Genomic DNA, 17,225 nt, shown 5'->3' with positions numbered 1-17,225 from the left:
ATCGGGACAGTGAATGAATTGTACTATGAGCCCAGGTCACTGAAAGCTGAATAGGGGCTACTACAAAGATGGCTTTCTATCCCCCTGCAAAGCAGCACTGAACTCAGAGAAAGAGCTCTTTCACAACCAGGGAAAAAAGGGAGACACATTTGAGTCTCTCCCGCTACCCTTCCAAAAGAACGGCAGGGTGCTGCGGGTCCTGCCACTGCAGCACCATTACAGAAATGTCAAAGGCCTTCTGTGAGTCAGGTCTTTGTTTCTCAAAGAGAGAAAAAAGTGACGGCATTATTCTCTCATTAGTCCGACACACACCACTCCTCTTGGAGTTAAGAGTGATGCATATAATAGCGGCTGGTCATGCTTCCCTCCTTCCCCTCAGAGCTTTAGTGACAGGGTTGGGAGGGAGGGGAAGATGTTTGCATGTACATTTAACCCCCAATACCAACAAACAAGATCTTGCCCTGGAATGCTGCGGCAAAGAACGGAGAAGCTCTGAAGCCACTGGTGTCCTGTTAACAGCCAAAACCTTAATGCTTCCGATGAAGGCAAAACAAATAAAATACAATAACACCCCTATTTTACAAACACATTGGTAATTGAGTGGTTCACAAAACTGAAGAGTTCATTAAACTAAACATCTTAATTGCAGCAGGTACAGTGCATAAGTTGCAGTATGATGCTCTGTACCACTTTCTTCTTCAAACCACTGCAAACATTTCCAATGCACTGAAGGAATCAGAGTGTGAAGGAATGACGACTTGTTCTTCAGAGACATCACTTGTGTTATGTGATCTGTTCCCATGGCTGCGAAGCAGGGTTTGTATAACTGGTTGTTCATAAGATTGGTGTTTGTTTTAAAAAAAAAAATCAAGGTTCTACTGTACGTAGCTAGTTGTGCTATGATCTACATGGCGGAAGAGCCTTCCTCAACCCCACAAGCAGTTAATTTATGCCTTGAAGCAGGAGACTTGGTTATATCCATTATCTCAGATTACATTGTCACAAGTGTCCTGAAATTATCCAGCCCTTTAAAAATCCAGCCATAGTTTTTGTCTCTCTCCCTGCAGCAGAGAGTTCCACGGGTTGACTCTGACAATTTTTTTTTTTGAAATGTAGTCACCTTTCATTTCACTGAGAAACCCCCTTGATTTTGTGTTAAGGGACAGAAAGAAAAGCAAGCGCTGATAAATTTCAGAAACATGATGCAAAATGTTAGTGAAACGCTATCACTGCAGACAAGATAACGAGGATGTTCATCAGAGTTCAGTGCCCTGCCTCTCCTTTCTTTATGCCATCTGCTTTTGTCCAGTGAAGAATGTTTCAGCCCCTTATCTCCAAACCAGCGAGGGAAGATAAAATACCAGGGAAAGGTGCATTTATGTTAGCATAGCTACTACGTCTCTCTGAAAAAATATTGCATCTCCAGTGAGATACACTAGGGAGGGACGCCAGGTCTGCTGAACTAGGGATCCCAACCATTTGGGAGGGGAGGTCCTCCTGAATGGAGCAAACCACCAAGACAACTCAGGAATTTGTTAAATAAAAACCAATTGTTCAGCTAGTTGCCAATTGCCAGGTTGGGGGGGGGGGCATCTTATGGGTCCCACACACAAGCAGAGTGAACAATGTATTGGTAGCAAGTAAGCCCCAACACTCCTTTGAGGCAGGTAGGTATTATTGCCTCCAGTATACAGAAGGGTAAACTGAAGCATCAAGAAGTTAAATGACTTGGCCAAGGTCACACAGAGATATGTAGCAGAGCCGAGAAAATAACACAAGGCTGCTGCCTCCGAGTACCCCATCCTAACCACAAGATCACCCTTCTTTCCTCTTCTTTTCTAAAGGAAATGGCGTTGTCATTTCATCCCCTTTATTCCCAGCTTCTTCAGAGAACACAAGAGAACAGTGCATTCCCCATTGGGAGCCAGCAGGAAACTGGACAGCATAAAGAAAGTTAATTGCTTTAACATGCAACCGAACTATTGAAAGGAAATCAATATGACCCCAACCCAGACAACTCCAGCAAAAGCCGTCATTAATCGGAACAAAGACGAGACCTCGCTGGCAGGAAGATGCATAGGAAGTTTCCAACAAGCGTTGGCACCGTGGGCTCCGCTCTAGACCGTTAGTACCAGTTGCCAGGCTCAGCTTGTGCTCACTTCTCGCCTCCCTCCCCAGCACACATGTAATCCGAAACCTCACATCTCCAGAACGACCAACAACCAAAAAAGCGCTCAGGCAGAGACAGCAGCTGGCTGTCAGCAGCAGAGTGGAGAGGAGCCAAGCGAGGAAAGAACCCCAAGCCAGAGAGGGGCAGGATGCGGGGAGAGAGACGTGAAGTTTAAGAAGACAGAAAAACAACAACAGGAGGTGGAGGACTGTCCCGCGGCACTGTTGGGGTAAGGCTGGGTTGTAGCCTGGGTTCATTTCCCCCATAGCATCTCAATAGCAGGAGGATTCCGCTAGTCAGCAGTAGCTTAAGCTTTTGTAGCTGTTTGCATGGCAAATTATGCTCAGCCATTGAACAGGGTTTGCTAGCCTGAATTTGGTTCCAAAGGGCACTGGGGGGGGGGGGGTGGTGAGAGCCAAAAGCTTGGAGGAGTCAGGAAAGCAGCGCTACAACACCAGAGTTTAAGGAAAGCAGCTACTGCTCACTCTTGTTCTACTCTTATCACATTCGTCGTCAATAACGGTTTGAAGCAGAAGGGAGGAACTTTTAGCTGATTAGTGAGACTTTAGGGCTGTATCTTGTGCTCACTTCTTCACTGGAGTTACATGGGGTGCACGTCAGTGCAGAACTTGGCCCTACCTATGAGCAGGATCTGCCGCAGGGCATTCTTTACAGAGGTGTTTTCATGTGAGTACTTAGTTTAGCCAGCAGCTCTGGTGATTCCTTGCTCAGTGGGAGCTACCGACTTTGGCAAGCGTATGTCAATCCACAGCAAGCTCCAGCAAGGGAATTTTACCTAGAAGAGCTCCCAGCTGGTGCTGAGTTTTATCCCCTAAACCCTGAAGCAAGCAGAATGCTCAGAAAACAAAACCCATTCAGAGAAACCAGCTTACTGTGCAAATTCATATAAACGTTGTGCCCAGTGGAAATAAAGGGGAAGCTTTTACACAGCTTCCAAATGGAGATCAGCAATGGTAGCAGGAGCAGATTCTGGTCTGCTGTCCAAAACAGCACCAGAAACCCACAGCTCTGGCAGAGAACCCCTCGTCTCTCAGCCCATGTCCTACTTGACATGAGGCTGTGGGGTCTGAGCACATTTTGATCAACAAGGGAGGGAAATGAAACAGAGGAGAAAGTGTCCCAAATACACAAGAATAACCTCGAGCCAGCCTTGCTTCTAGCTACCAAAGCTCCCTCCCACCCCTTTCCTTCACACGCCATTTCTCACTGCCAAAGATGTATCCCCAGGAGCCCCTCTGTTTTCCCCATCTGAAGCCAATTATTGCTCAATGCTGTTTGGAAGATTTTGTAACTCTCTGCATTGAGCTGACAACTGGTGTGTTCTCCAGCTGTTTACAAACAAGCAGGGAGAGAGAGACAGAAAGCTAGTTCTCCCCACATGTTGCACAGATAGAGGAATGTGAAGGATCAAGTACTTTCAGCCTCTCCTTTCATTTCCCCTTGGATCCTGCTTATTTGGAAAGGGTGGTGCATCTTACCACTCGCCTGTCATGCACAGAACACAGCAGAACCGCTTGTGTAATAGTACAGTAATTACTGGGCCCTCCTAATCTCCTAACTAGTCTGAATTCCAGAGACTCATTAGCGGTTCCTTAAAGGGACTGTGGTTTACATTTGTTTTTAAACATTACAGTTCAGATGGCTTCCAAACAGAACAAAAAAAAACAAAAGAAAAACAAGGAGAAAAGTGGGAGGGAGAGAGAAACAGGCCAAATTTTCCTTGCAGTAAAAATCCTAAAGGGTTATGACTGGGGGCTTATCCAGCAGCAGAGGAGGAAAAATAAGCAATACGAAACATGTGTCTGGAAGGAGGAAGACAGAGACATGGTTTACGTTACAGCTGTCACGTAGCACAGAGGCCTCTTAGCCTGTATCAGACATGACAGATCTATAGAAAGGCCTTTGCTGGAGGCCAACTGTACAGTGGGTTAGTACACTAGCCATCACCTTAGAAGCAGAGACTTAAATCCAATCAAGTGGGAGAAAAACAAAAAAAAGTGATAAAACAATGGATTTTAGTCCCCAACACAAACCCACCACAACTGAGAGTCTGCTCAGGACAGTCCCAGGACTGGAATAGCGAGGGGAGCCGGTAGTCAAAATTGAGGGGTCTTGGCAGAGTTGCCAGGGAAGTGCAGTGCCTGCCCATGCCCTTACTTGACACAAACCAGTGCAATCATTCCTCCCACACCATCCATTTCATAAGCCTCACACTTCACCCATTGTTTAAATTGCTTCTTTCAAGAGATCAGAATTAGGTGCTTCAACTTCCTGGATTTTCCAGGTCCCTACAGCTAGCATAGCATCCTGGTTAGGATGGATTCATTCAGTTTCTAAGTTCTGGACAGTGCTGTGCAAATAAGGACCCAGGTGCAATGGAAAGCAGCTAGAGAATGTGTTCCCAATATTGTGATGAGGCATCTGGCACTGAGAAATACCAAGCTATTGGCAGAAAACCTGTGTTTCCTGAAGTGGCTATTTACTGGGCTTTCATAGACCTGGACACGGACAGTCAAACATAGTACATCTCATTCTGTCAGCTGTCCTTGAAAACAGCTGTTCTAATTACTCAGTCTACTACAGAGCCGAGACCCAAGCAGCAGTAACTACAGAACGTCAGAGACCCCACTTATCAGTTGCAGATTTATTTTTAATACAGCTTGTCCTTTCAGTAGGCAAGTCACAATCCCTGTGCCTCAGTTTCTCCCATCTGTAAGACAGGAGTAATAATAATGACCTATCAAGGCGCTTCATTCATTTACGAGTCTCAGATGGGATGTGCTAGAAAAGAGTAGAGGATTCTTAAGAGTTTTACAGAAGTTCCCAACTCAGTGGTCTCAATTATCAATTTCAGACTCTTGATTGATATGTCAGGGGGTTCAATACCTTCCCATGATCCTGTCACACATTAGTTAAATATGAGGTGGTTAGGGCAGGACTGGGGCATCTTTACCGCTGCTAGGAAACCTGGCTCCAATAAATGGACAAACTAGACTGCAGGCTATCTTGACTATTTGGGTACTCAATCAATTCTATTTTATAATCTGAAGGGGAGGGCTTCCGATTTTTCAACCTTGGCTGACAAGGTCAAAGCTTTTCTCCCATGAAATTGAACCACAATTTACCAGCTTGTGTGCATGTGGGCAAAACCTGAATTCTCTAGAGCTGGGAAATTTTCTCCTGCCAGTGAATGAACTATTGGCCTCACTGGTTCTGACCTCTCCTGTTATGGACACAAGACTTGCTTGTGGGCTGTCGTGAAGATCATGCGGTTGGTCAACTACATCCATGCCAGCAAAAGCTGCAGTAACAATGTAATATCGCTGGTGGATTTTCCCTGTTTCTATAATCCCTTTAATCTCAAAGCATTTTGCAAATTTAAACAAATATATAAACCATATATGGGGATTATTTCATGTACTGCCAAAATACACTTACTATTTAACAATGCACGGCAACATGACAATAGTTTAGGAACAGAAGTGGAAAAGATCTTATTCATCTGAAACCAGAACAATAATTCAGTAGAGTACAAAGGAGCTACCACACTTAAAATTTATCCACGACACCACAGCTGAACACCTACTCTTGAGAAAGTGATCACAACTAGTCAGAACCTTTGTTTTAAGCCTCACCGGGAGGGCAGAACCTTCAGCAGTACAGCACCCCTTTTCACCATGCTGGGGTGGACGTGGAAGATTCCCTGCCAAGCAACCAACACTACCTTCCTACAGCTCCTAAGCATTCCAGGGGTGTTTCCATTCTAGTATTGGGCCAAACTCACCCTGCTTATCTTGTGTGAGTTGATGGGAACAGATCATAGCACACAATGTTTGTGTTAATGGCTGCAGACAGGAAATCTGAGAAAACATCTTAAAGGAAACATTAAAATGGAGTCAGAGATGAGTGTGTGACAACAGACAAACTCCTTGCTCAGGATCATCAGGTAGTCCCCACTTTCTGAAAGTGCCCCTCTTGTTGAGTTGTGAGGTCTCAAATGGCTGTCACTATGGGATGGGAGGTGAAGAGGATGCTGGTCTTCAGGCAGAATCAAAGATCAACATGACTAAGAAGTGCTGCATTGGAACTACATGTGCTAACAACAGCCTTCAACAACAGACTCCCCAAAGCTTCGTCTCAGACTTCAGAAAGCAGCCACAGCAAAAGCCTAGCAGGGTTTGCTTGCAGGAGGACATTGAAGTCAATCAGTGGCAGAGCTAGCACTGAACCCATATTTCCTGACTTCTAGTTTTGTGCCCTAACCACAAGATCATCTCTCTCGCTCTCTTCCCCTCTGTGCAAACATACATTACTGAAATAGCACCAGCATTATGAGTAACCCATGGCTTAGTCCTTAACAATAAGTTTAGCCTCACCTGTCCTCCCACCCTCCAACACACCTACTTCTCCATGCAGAGGATGAAAGCACAGAAGAAGGGTGTACCTTGTTAAAGGGAAGGGGTTTTAAACTGTATACATTCCACAGATCATTTATTATTCATGGAGACTGGACCAGCTTAAGCCAGATACCAAAATCTGGGCCCTATGGATAGTCAACCATATTATGCAGCCTTCGCTCTTGGTCAAGGTCCTGTCAACTTACAATGGACATCAAAGATGTGACACACAGAGCTGGTTCTCAGTCCCAAAAGGCTCTAGCCAAAATGTTCAACCTGAGGTGAATAAAGTTAGGCACCTAAATAAATGTTCTTATTCTCAGAAATGCTGAGCAGCCAGATTTACCAATCAAATCAATAAGAGCGGCAGGTGCTCATTAGCTGAAAGTCAGGCCACTTATTTAGGTACCATATGGCTTTAGTCTATTAAAGCAAGTTGGAAAGATTTGGCCTCCCGGGCATTTATGGCAATTTGCACAGCTTTACTCAACTGGCATTGCAGGATGAATCTGTATTAAAAAGAAATAAGATCGTACTTTCTAGGCATCACCTTTACCTTAATCAGTAACAACCTCCAAGAGCCCTGAACACAGGCAGTGCCTTGCTGGTTTAAAATAACCTAACCCATGCAGCTGAGCAACATGCACTGCAAACCAAATGGACGTCGTTCTGCATTATTACTGTGCTTGTTCTCTTTCCAAGCAAGACTAATGCCTTGAGCTCATGGCAGGTTCTGCCGCCCTTCTGAAACAATATGGAGATCTAAAGATTTGATTTACTCAGTTCGCTTCCCTGCAGTGTGAATAGGAGATCTGAAGATTTAATCCCATTGGCTACAATGTGGGGTTTTGTTGCTTTAAAGAGGAATTTCTCAGAAATGAACAGTCAGAATAGAAGATGGTTGGAACTATAACTTTCAGGCTGCCATGGCAGGCTAGAGGGAATGCTCCAAGCTGCCTGCCGTGAAGCAGTTCAGGGTGGTGTTTGCTTTGATTTTTGTTTAAGTTTCTCTTTTCCTCCTCTCTCCCCCTCCGTTCCCCACCTTTTCTCATTTCTTCTTTGCTGCGTGAATGCCAAGTCATAATAGTAAGTTTTACTCTGTGTTGCAAAGGCAGGAAATGTGTGCACATTCTGATTTTCTCCTGTAATGAGCTCCAAAGTCTTGCCCCTGTTGCCAGAAGAGCACTGGCTCCTGCTCTCATGTTCCTGTTCCCAGTGAACATACTACTGTCTCAGCTGCAAAGAGAGAGACACAGATGGAGAAACTGTGACATGAAGAGGTTGATTTGCCCAAGGTTAAATAGTCCATTGGTGGCAGTGCTTACTATAGAATCCAGGAACCCGATTTCCAGTTGCCTTCTCTAACCCCCAACAACATTCTATCCTTGGAAAGTAAACTGCCAGTTAAAGTGGGGGCTTCAAGCCGTCTGGGGGACTGCATCTCCAGTATCACACTGAGATCACCAGTGGCCAAACTGGTTTCTTCTTATCATCTGAAATGCTGTAAAGTAACGGAGCGAGAACAACATCAGCTACTTTCCCTTGTAAACAAGAACAGAGTAGTGGAACTGTATCTTCCACAGAGAGATGTCCGTTTTAATAATTATCATTCGCTCTGATCTTCTGTACCACCTTTCACCTGTTACAGCAGGTCTTCTGCAGCTTTTTGAAAAGCAAGCGTACTAAATGAATTAATCTTTATAACTCCTTTGTGATGTCAGTAAGTATCATTGCCCTCGCTTTATAGATAAGGAAGTGGAGGCACAGAGAAGTTAGGCCATTTGTTCAAGGTCTCACAAAGTGAATTGGTGGCAGAGCTAGGAATAGAACCCAATCCTTCCTGTGTGCTAATCTTTAGGGAAAAATCCTGGCCCTACTGAAGCCAATGGGAGTTTTACCACTGGTTTCGGTAGGAGTAAGATCAAGTGCAAGGTTAGTTCTGAGCAAACAATTTATATAATTGGTAGAATGGAAGACGGACAGACACAATTTTTGGGGGGAATGGGGAGCAGAGGCAGGGAGGAGAGTAAGTGGAAGAGTGAATTCTGAAAAGTTGTTTGGTCCCGCGATTATAAATCCTGAAATGCTGTGAGTTTCTGGAGCTGGCATCTTGGTTAGTAGAGTGGACAGGTATTTACTCCCTTGTGGGCAGCCAGATACTGCAGTTCAAGCTTTCTCCCTACAAAGTGTTCAAACCAAGATAAACAAGCAACATTCCTTGCAACTTTTAAACATCAGATTCCTTCACGCACGACGGTTTTAGGTAACCTGACCAACAGAACACCCATAACTGAGGAAAGAAAGTCAAGCCAGGATCCTGGTCAACCTATATAGACTGAACCCTACATTAAGCCATACAGTGTCACACCCACGCTACAGCAACAATTCTACACTTCACACCACAACTCTGGAGGCCCAGCTCATATCATACTAACAACTCTGTCCCCAGCCCAAAAACATTTCTGACAGACTGTTTCTGTGGGATCTTCTGGGCAGAAAGACACCATCGGGAGAGACAAACCAAAATGTTTCACCTCTAAAGCCATGATCAGGAAGCACTGACTGTTTTGCCCCTCCTCACACCTTCCATTTGTTGGACTGGAAATCAAACAGACAGAGACAAAGAATCCTATAAAAGGCGCGAGGTGGAAGAAAGGCCATTCGTGGAACAGTTTGCTTTGGGCATGGAGATCAATCCTAGAGAGAAATATTTAACCCTGGTTTGTGCAATGGCCACTGTAGCTTATAGGGCTAGCTTACCTTTATTATAGTCATGGCTTTGCCTTCATTCTGCCCTTATTATATTCAGCAGTAATGCAAGGAACCTACAGGCCTGTATCCTATAAGACATTAGCTTCTGTAGTTAGCATCAGGCTTGAGGCCTATGAACTCTGGCACAGGTAAATGGTCCAGTGGAAAACCCCAAGTATTGGGGAGCTGAAAAATAGAGTGTTTAAGGGGAAATCCCACACAAGAGTGTCATAGCGATGAACTGATGTACATAACTGGTACATAAGCTACCGCGCATACTGAACCACAAGGGTGCCAAGGCAACGAACTGACGTGTATGATAATAAGTTGAGATCACTGTTATACTAATCTATAGGAGAAGGACACCCAACATTAGCAAGGTAAGGAAATACAAATAAGGAAGAGGGGAGAAACCCCTACTGAATAAGCCTCAGACATAGTGGTGTCAGCGTAACATACTGTATTATAAAAGTTGCATCCCACCCCACGAGCAATAGGAAAAGAGATGTAGCCCCTGGGAGGTGCCAGAATGATGGCCACTGTTGACGTAGGGCAAGGTAATGAGGAAGATGATTACTAACATTTCAGGTTGGGCTGCAAGGGATGGTGTGAGTACAGCATATGGATGTTCAGAGGTACATTCTGTAGTATCTCTATCTACCGTACTGGGCTGGAGTGTTTGTGGCTGAGCTAAATGTTAATAAAATGATTGGTAAATATAGAACAGTTCCTATAGTGTGAGTGTTGCAACTGTGCACATCAGGGTTCCTAACTATATAATAATTTGAATAATACTGGGCCTGATCTTGGGACAAAAACCCTTCAATCCTCAAAGTGATAACTGGGAACTCTTAAGTAATCTATAGATTATTTATTAATTACATTGATCAGGCTACATCATTTCAGGTTATAAGGCCACAACTGTGCTTCACTGCACCGGGCAGCACTCTCCCTATTGGACCTGGCCTTTTTCCCCCTGCCCCCTAAGAACCCATCTGATTCTGATTCTTCCCTCTCCAGAAACTCTGTTGCCTTGTTTTTAAAAGAACAAACCTCTGGATTGCGTTCACGTTCAAAATATACTGTTTTACTTGGCAGTATAGTATTTAAACCCAGCATGCAAAGAAAGAGCCAAGATTTCTCCCAAGTAATTGTTCTAACTGTACTGAAGGCTGAACCCAGACCATCCACTGGGCAAACCAAAGCAAAAAGTGCAGCAGTGAATTGGTTGGCTTATTTATGAAGCATTTTCTGTATCTCTGTTTGCTTTATGTCACCACTAAAGGCAGAAATTAACTGCAACATGAAGGACTCCCATAAAATAGTGTCAACTAATATAATTTAATCAAGCCAGGAAATTTCAATTGAACAATGGCATGAGAACCTTAACTCAGTCGGGGGTCCCAGCACACACCAGGCGTGCACCATGTTCTGCATGCGTCTAACAGGCTGCATGCTTCTAAGCAGCCTATGCTACTAGTAGGCACAATGGCTTGAATAACTGATGATGGCAAAACTCAAACTCAGTTTTCATACTAAATATGCTACAACATTAACGCAGTTGGACACCTTTCAGGATTTGTCTACATGGGGAGTTAATCTGGAAAAACTATTCTGGAATAACTATTCCCAATTAGCTTCCTGCGTGGATGCTCTGATGATCTTATTCCAGACTAAAGTGACTTGTTCCTGTTTAGCTTAGGGTTGTCTAAACAAACATTTGACTTGCAGCATGCTAGGATGTAAATCTACCCCACATTAACCTGTTGTGCACTAAGTGTCTATGTGAACCCGACTAAGCCACTAACTGTTCCCTTTTGTGCTTTGATATACCCTGCTTTGACATGGGAGTAGATCAAAGCGCATTAAGGAATGGTTACAGCACATCAACAGAGGCTACACAGACTCCTATAGCACAGCAGGCTAGTGCGGTGCAGTTTACACCCCAGCCTGCCGTGAACTAAATGTTTAGGTAGACAAGCCAACCTGCTTTGAAAAGTAGATTATCCTAATTCAGAATAAGACACTCATTCTGGAATAAGGAGCATCAACGCAGACAGTTAATCAAGAATAGTTATTCTGCTTTAAATTCACACCCTCCCTTAATCCAAATTACATTCTCAGCATAGGCAAGCTCTTAAAAACAGCACCCTATATCAATCTCCAGTAACATTACAAGCTCATCCATTTGTAGACACAAGAAGTTTTTGCTCCTACACAAATGCAGGCTTGCAAATATTATGGATACAATTGAAGTGGTAGCTTTGAAAATGTTGCCCTATATAAATATAACTTTATCCACAGTATTTTCAGCTCCTGACAATAAGTTGCCTTTTCATACTTGATGGAGTTACAAGAGGAATGCAGTAGAAAGAGAGTAAGGATCATCTACACTAGGCTCTAAAGTCAAAGAGATCTCTGTGGCATTTGTTCTCCCTTCCTCCCCTCCCCCCCATATACACAATGTGTGGGAGTCTAAATCCCCTAGTCAGATTATATGTCACTACATTACAACAAACATGTGGTCAAACAGATCTATATTTATCTTACCAGGTACAAAAGTCACAGTCAGCTGTATAAACTTAAAGCATTCATGTCTCCTAAATAGATGTGGATCAGTCAAAATTCACAATATCACCATACACCACCAGCCCTGGAAACCAGAAATGTGACATGAGTATTACACAAGGGTACTATGATAATGGAAGCACTCACAAGGCAGCTTGCTGCTGCTGGAGCTACAAGAAACCTTAAAAGGGAGCGTGTGTTGCGTTACACAGGGAAAGACAATTTCGTATACAGAATGCAGCATCGTGTGCATGATTTGGGACACACATTCTCAGGTTAGCAAGTGAAAGTCAGCTTATTTTCTGGGAGAACATGAGCTTGGACAGTTGAAAAGCAACGACTAATTTTTCCCTTGTGGAAGATGGCTGGCCAAGGACTTGGTCAGCCATCAGCCAGCTTGAATGTCATCCCATACGTAGCAGGCTGAGAGGAAACACCATATTTTTGTCCTTGCCCAAATGTGAAAAGTCATTTGGCTTTTTAAAAGCGGTGAAGCGGAGCCCAGATGGAGAGCACACCCACAAACTGATCTGATACAAAGCCAGAGTGTCCGCTAGCTCCAGATTTGAATAAAAGCAATGTCTGGATATGCAGTTAGTTAAAATCCCTCCTCCTTAGCTATTGGGTGCAAGGACTGAGACCGGATAAACGTGTTTTACTTGTGATCCCAAATTAGCTCCCTAAAGAAGGCTGTTTGTTTCCCTAGTGTTAGTAATATTGACAGTAAAAAGCTTCATGCGCACTCTCTCTTTCTTTCTTTGGCTTTTCTCCAGTGTAACACAACTTGGACAGTGCTGGCCAGGATGTCTTCAGAAGGCTTTCTGAAGGAAGTACAGACCATTGGTGAGAAGTTCCTGCTTAAGCTCCAGAAGCTGCCCAAGGCTGAACCTGTGGAGATAGTGTCATTTTGTATTATCCTCTTCTTTATTGGTAAGTACATGGAAGAGTGCTAGGATCCTATGGGCTTGTTGTTGCCTGAACCTCTCAGATCTCGTAGGCTGGCAGGCTGTGCCGAGGACTTTGCTGGAAGCAGGTGTGTTCTGCAGCTGTTCTAAAGAATGTGATTCTCTAGCTTATTTTCTCCCACAAATCCATTCTGATTGAAGTGAATTTTAGTACTCAGGCTAGGACCAGACCAACGGCCCTGAAGAATTCATTGCTGTTTATGTACAGAACATATAGATTGGGGAGCAGCAGTGCAAGCTTTCCCCATATCATTGTTCCTGAACACTGATCCGGAGGGAAGCACTCCTGCTTTCGCTGTGAGGAAATCCCAGAGTCACATCATGTGTAAATGTTTTGAGGAGTAGAAGCAGAGCGTTTGTGAAGAATGGTGTTAGTGTATCTTGCCACCAGACAAGACACTCAAGTCTGGGGTTGCCCCTCATTACTGCTGCAGAAAGAGTGCCTCCCCATTGAAGAGGTTAGCTCATGGAGTCACTGGTGCTGGAGGAGGGGGAATAAACAGCTGTCTGGGTCAGATGGAGAAAGTTTTTTTAAAACAGTGGAAATGTAGGAAGAAGAAAGGCAGGCACCCTTGAGTGAAAGGGAGAGGGGGGAGTTTGCTCCCAGTTTGAATGCCATGGGGAAGGGCGTGTGTCCACCACGAAGGGATCCCTCCCTCAGCTGGAATTTGGAAGCAGGTATATCTGCTTCTCATAGACACAACTGGTTTCTGCACTGGGTCTGGTTACCTGGCAGCCTGTCAATGGATTACACTTAAAGGAACAAACACAATGGGTGTTATGCAATGGGTGTTATACCAGAGAAAGGTAATAAATCCCATCCCCATCTTGACCATCATCTCTAACAGGATCCTGGCAGTTCAGCTCTGTTTTTAAAGGGAACCCTCCTATGTTGGACACTACATATAGTTTGGACAGATAGTGGCTGGGTGGTGATGGTGGCCCGTGAAATACAGGGGGTCAGACTAGATGATCTGAAAGTCCCGTCTAGCCTTAAATTCTATGATGAACAAAAATATAAACACCTACTAGTTTACCAGTTTGGAAGAAACCCACCCCCCGAAGTTCTGAATACCTGTTGTCATTATGTTCCATTCTATGCATCTGATGAAGTGGGCTGTAACCCACGAAAGCTTATGCTCAAATAAATGTATTAGTCTCTAAGGTGCCACAAGTAGTCCTGTTCTTTTTGTTGTCATTAAAGTCACTTTTCTTAAGAGATGGGATGATAACACTGACTTCACAGACAAATCCCAGCTCTGCTAACTGTTCCCTGCATACCTTAAGATTCCTCCTGTAATTTCATCTGAATGGAATACTGCTGTTCTTCACTTTCCAGCCTTTAAAGCCACACAACACTACACAGCTGATGCATTTCACTCCAGAGGAGGCTGGCTGTACTAAGAGAGGTGGAGGGATTCCCATTAGGCCTGATGCCCCAGGCCTTATGAGCACATAACTTCCAGTAATGGCAATGGGAATTTTTCATGTGCAATTACTGCATCACGGGACCCACAGTCTGGAAATTATTTTAAGATCCTTTGGAATTAAATGTGCTGTATAATGTAATTATAAATGTTACTCTATAATTTTAAGGTTATTCGCTCACATATTGATAAGCCAACATTGTTGGTTTTTTTGCCATAAAGTACTCTCTCTACCTGCCCAGAAATAAATCCAACATTTATAGCAGAGCTTCCAGGAAATTCTGCCTTTTCAAGGCACTGCAAAGTTGGTCTGTTTTTATTCTTGTAAGATCTTTTCAGAAGCCAATACTCTTCATTTCTCTCTCCAGTTACCGTGCTGTCACTGATGACCCTAGCCTGCAGCTGTTGCTGCTATCGCTGCTGCTGCAACGGAAGCCCTGATCAGAGAGGCAGGAAGATCCAGATCCAGCCAACTGCTCATGTGTGAAATGCATCAGGAGAAGACAGTGAAAGAGGACATAGGCAGCCACTGTGGCTGAATCGCCTGGGAATGACCCTCTCTACACTAACCCTCTGAATGGGCTGGTGGGAGTGAATGAGAATACGCTGCAGAGGTAGGGTGACCAGATGTCCTGTTTTTAAAGGGACAGTCCCATTTTTGGGGGACTTTTTCTTATATAGGTGCCTATTACCCCCAACCCCGATTTTTCATAGTTGCTATCTCCTAACCCCATGCAGAGGAGGAAAGTGGATCATAAGATGGACTAGGTTGTTCTGCAATGATCACTGCCTGGGTCTGTGATGTGGCCACATAAGTAACACTATTCTGACATCCTTGTCTCCTTGCCATAGAAAGACACAAAACCAGACTTTTCCCAATGTGAACATTGCAGCTGGGCTGGCAGAAAATTCCAACAGGCTCTCTCTTTGTGAGCAAAGAGCAGCAAACCAGACAAAGACCACATGCAGACTGCCCCAGGGTTAGGAAGGTCCCCTGCTCTCTTGATAAATGACCTAATCCAGTGAGGTGGTGCTGGGCACTAGCAACTCCGACTGTCATCACTGGAGATATCCATTACCAGCACCCCTCAGGATCAAGCCCAAAGCAAGTATGGCTTTTCCTTCCCTGTCCTACTCTCTTTAAAACCATGAGTAATAGAGTACGTGAAATTTAACAGAGCCATCCACTTAGAGCACAGCATGACATGAACTTTCAGCTGGCATGTGAGCTCAGAGACTGGAAGTACAGTTGGCATCAAATGCTCCCTGCTTTTATTTTCTCAGTGTTACAAAGACAAGAAAACTGCCAAAGAGGAAAACAATTAGACTATGTGCAATATCCATCATACACTGAAGGATGAAGGCAAGAGGGGAAAACCCTAACACAAACTGTTTTATGTGCTTGCCCTGCCGGTAATCATTTTTAAAAAAAAAGCTTTTTATTTAGATCCTTCTCTTCCATGAAAAAAAGTGTTGCCTTTTCTGCATATTGCAGGGTGAATGTTCAGTACAGTGCATGGGGCACTGAAGCAGATGTACAAATCCCTATTATTATTCATGGGAGTGGCATGCCTAGCTCCCTGCACTAAAGAAGGCCGATGTGTAGTTTATATTAATGGCAGCAAATGTTTAAGGTATATTTATACACACATGTATTTCAGAGAGAGAATATACAGTGAGGGCAGTGTTAATTCAGGACATACGTGCAGCAGCTGAGAGATGGCATCATGACAAGTGGTGGAGCAAACTGGAGCCAAGCAAACTGTACCGCTAAAGTTAACAAGTGCAAATAAATACCTTTTCAACACTGCAGCCACTGTGTAAATTTGGTTTATATTCCAGTGAACTTCAAAAGGAAGTTACGTGTGTGTAAAGTCTGTAGCATTGGACCCGACATTTGTAATTAAGGGTAGGAAAGGAGAAGAAAAACTACTCCCCTTTCTCAGTAATCCGTTAGTTAAAAGGGGTTTAATGTTTAAAACTGAAAGCAATTATGCCACAATATGAACTGATCACCTTTAAGAGAAATTAAAACAAGCCCATTCGGACTTGAGAGTGTAAACAAATCTTCCTCTACTCCCATTTTGCATTTTTACTACGATTGAAACAGCCAAATGGACTAAATACACATCTACAGTGCCAGAGTTCAGCTATGGTGGGCTGAGTTACAAAGCTTTGAATATGGTGCTTTTTTAACACTTGCTGACACTTCTGTAAAAAGGGGCAATGAAAAGAGGAAAAATATTTAAAAGAATCCCTTAGCTAAATTGCTAAGAGCACCCTAGATTATTAACAATAGAGTGTGTGTGTGCGCGTGTGTGTGTGCGCGCGCACTGTGACAGACCCAGACCAGTGGGGTACAGGTGTCTGGAAGAAGGCAAATATACTGGTCACTGGATGAGTAGTTTTCTGTTCCCTGAGTGACCAGAGCAGGGGCTGCACTAGAGTAATCAGGAACCTGCTAGAACCAATTAAGGCCGCCAGGCTGATTAGAACACCTGCAGCCAATCAAGGCAGGCTAATCAGGGCACCTGGGTTTAAAAAGGAGCTCACTCCAGTCAGGTGAGGGGGAGCCAGAGGAGAGGAAGTGTGTGTGAGGAGCTGGGAGCAAGAGGCACAAGGAGCTGAGAGGGAGAGGGTGTGCGGCTGGAGGACTAAGGAGTACAAGCATTATCAGTCACCAGGAGGAAGGTTCCTGTGGTGAGGATAAAGAAGGTGTTTGGAGGAGGCCATGGGGAAGTAGCTCAGGGAGTTGTAGCTGTCATGCAGCTGTTACAGGAGGCACTATAGACAGCTGCAATCCACAGGGCCCTGGGCTGGAACCCGGAGTAGAGGGCGGGCCCGGGTTCCCCCCAAACCTCCCAACTCCTGATCAGACACAGGAGGAGTTGATCCAGACTGTGGGGAAGATCACTGAGGTGAGCAA

General features: G+C 44.3%; 2 protein-coding genes across 11 annotated transcripts in view; one reads left to right on the top strand and one right to left on the bottom strand.

Annotated features, from left to right (window-relative positions):
• The window catches only part of RECQL5 (RecQ like helicase 5), a 59,357-nt gene that overhangs the window by 19,535 nt on the left and 22,597 nt on the right, over positions 1–17,225 (bottom strand). The gene's annotated exons all lie outside the window — the stretch shown is intronic.
• Positions 2,255–16,689, top strand: SMIM5 (small integral membrane protein 5). Of its 4 annotated transcripts, XR_006572976.1 has the most exons (4): positions 7,981–8,308; positions 12,681–12,837; positions 14,668–14,913; positions 15,961–16,689. XR_006572976.1 is itself a non-coding variant. In XM_044983693.1 (3 exons), exons 2-3 carry the CDS (start codon positions 12,711–12,713, stop codon positions 14,784–14,786), a joined length of 246 nt encoding a protein of 81 aa, XP_044839628.1. In that variant the 5' UTR covers positions 2,255–2,399; positions 12,681–12,710; the 3' UTR covers positions 14,787–16,094. The 4 variants fall into 4 exon arrangements, 3 of the variants coding, with proteins under 3 accessions (XP_044839628.1, XP_044839626.1, XP_044839629.1); XM_044983693.1 differs by lacking the exon at positions 7,981–8,308 and adding an exon at positions 2,255–2,399 and having other exon boundaries at positions 14,668–16,094; XM_044983691.1 differs by having other exon boundaries at positions 14,668–16,687.

The sequence above is a fragment of the Mauremys mutica genome, chromosome 12 (assembly GCF_020497125.1).
Source record: "Mauremys mutica isolate MM-2020 ecotype Southern chromosome 12, ASM2049712v1, whole genome shotgun sequence".
Lineage (NCBI taxonomy): Eukaryota > Metazoa > Chordata > Testudines > Geoemydidae > Mauremys > Mauremys mutica.
Note: the sequence above shows the minus strand (reverse complement) of the source record. Positions and strands in the feature narration are given on the sequence as shown.

Coding starts and splice junctions, on each gene's coding strand:
- SMIM5 (XM_044983691.1), top strand. Junction 12,838..14,667: donor TATTATCCTCTTCTTTATTG/GTAAGTACATGG, acceptor TTCTCTCTCCAG/TTACCGTGCTGTCACTGATG.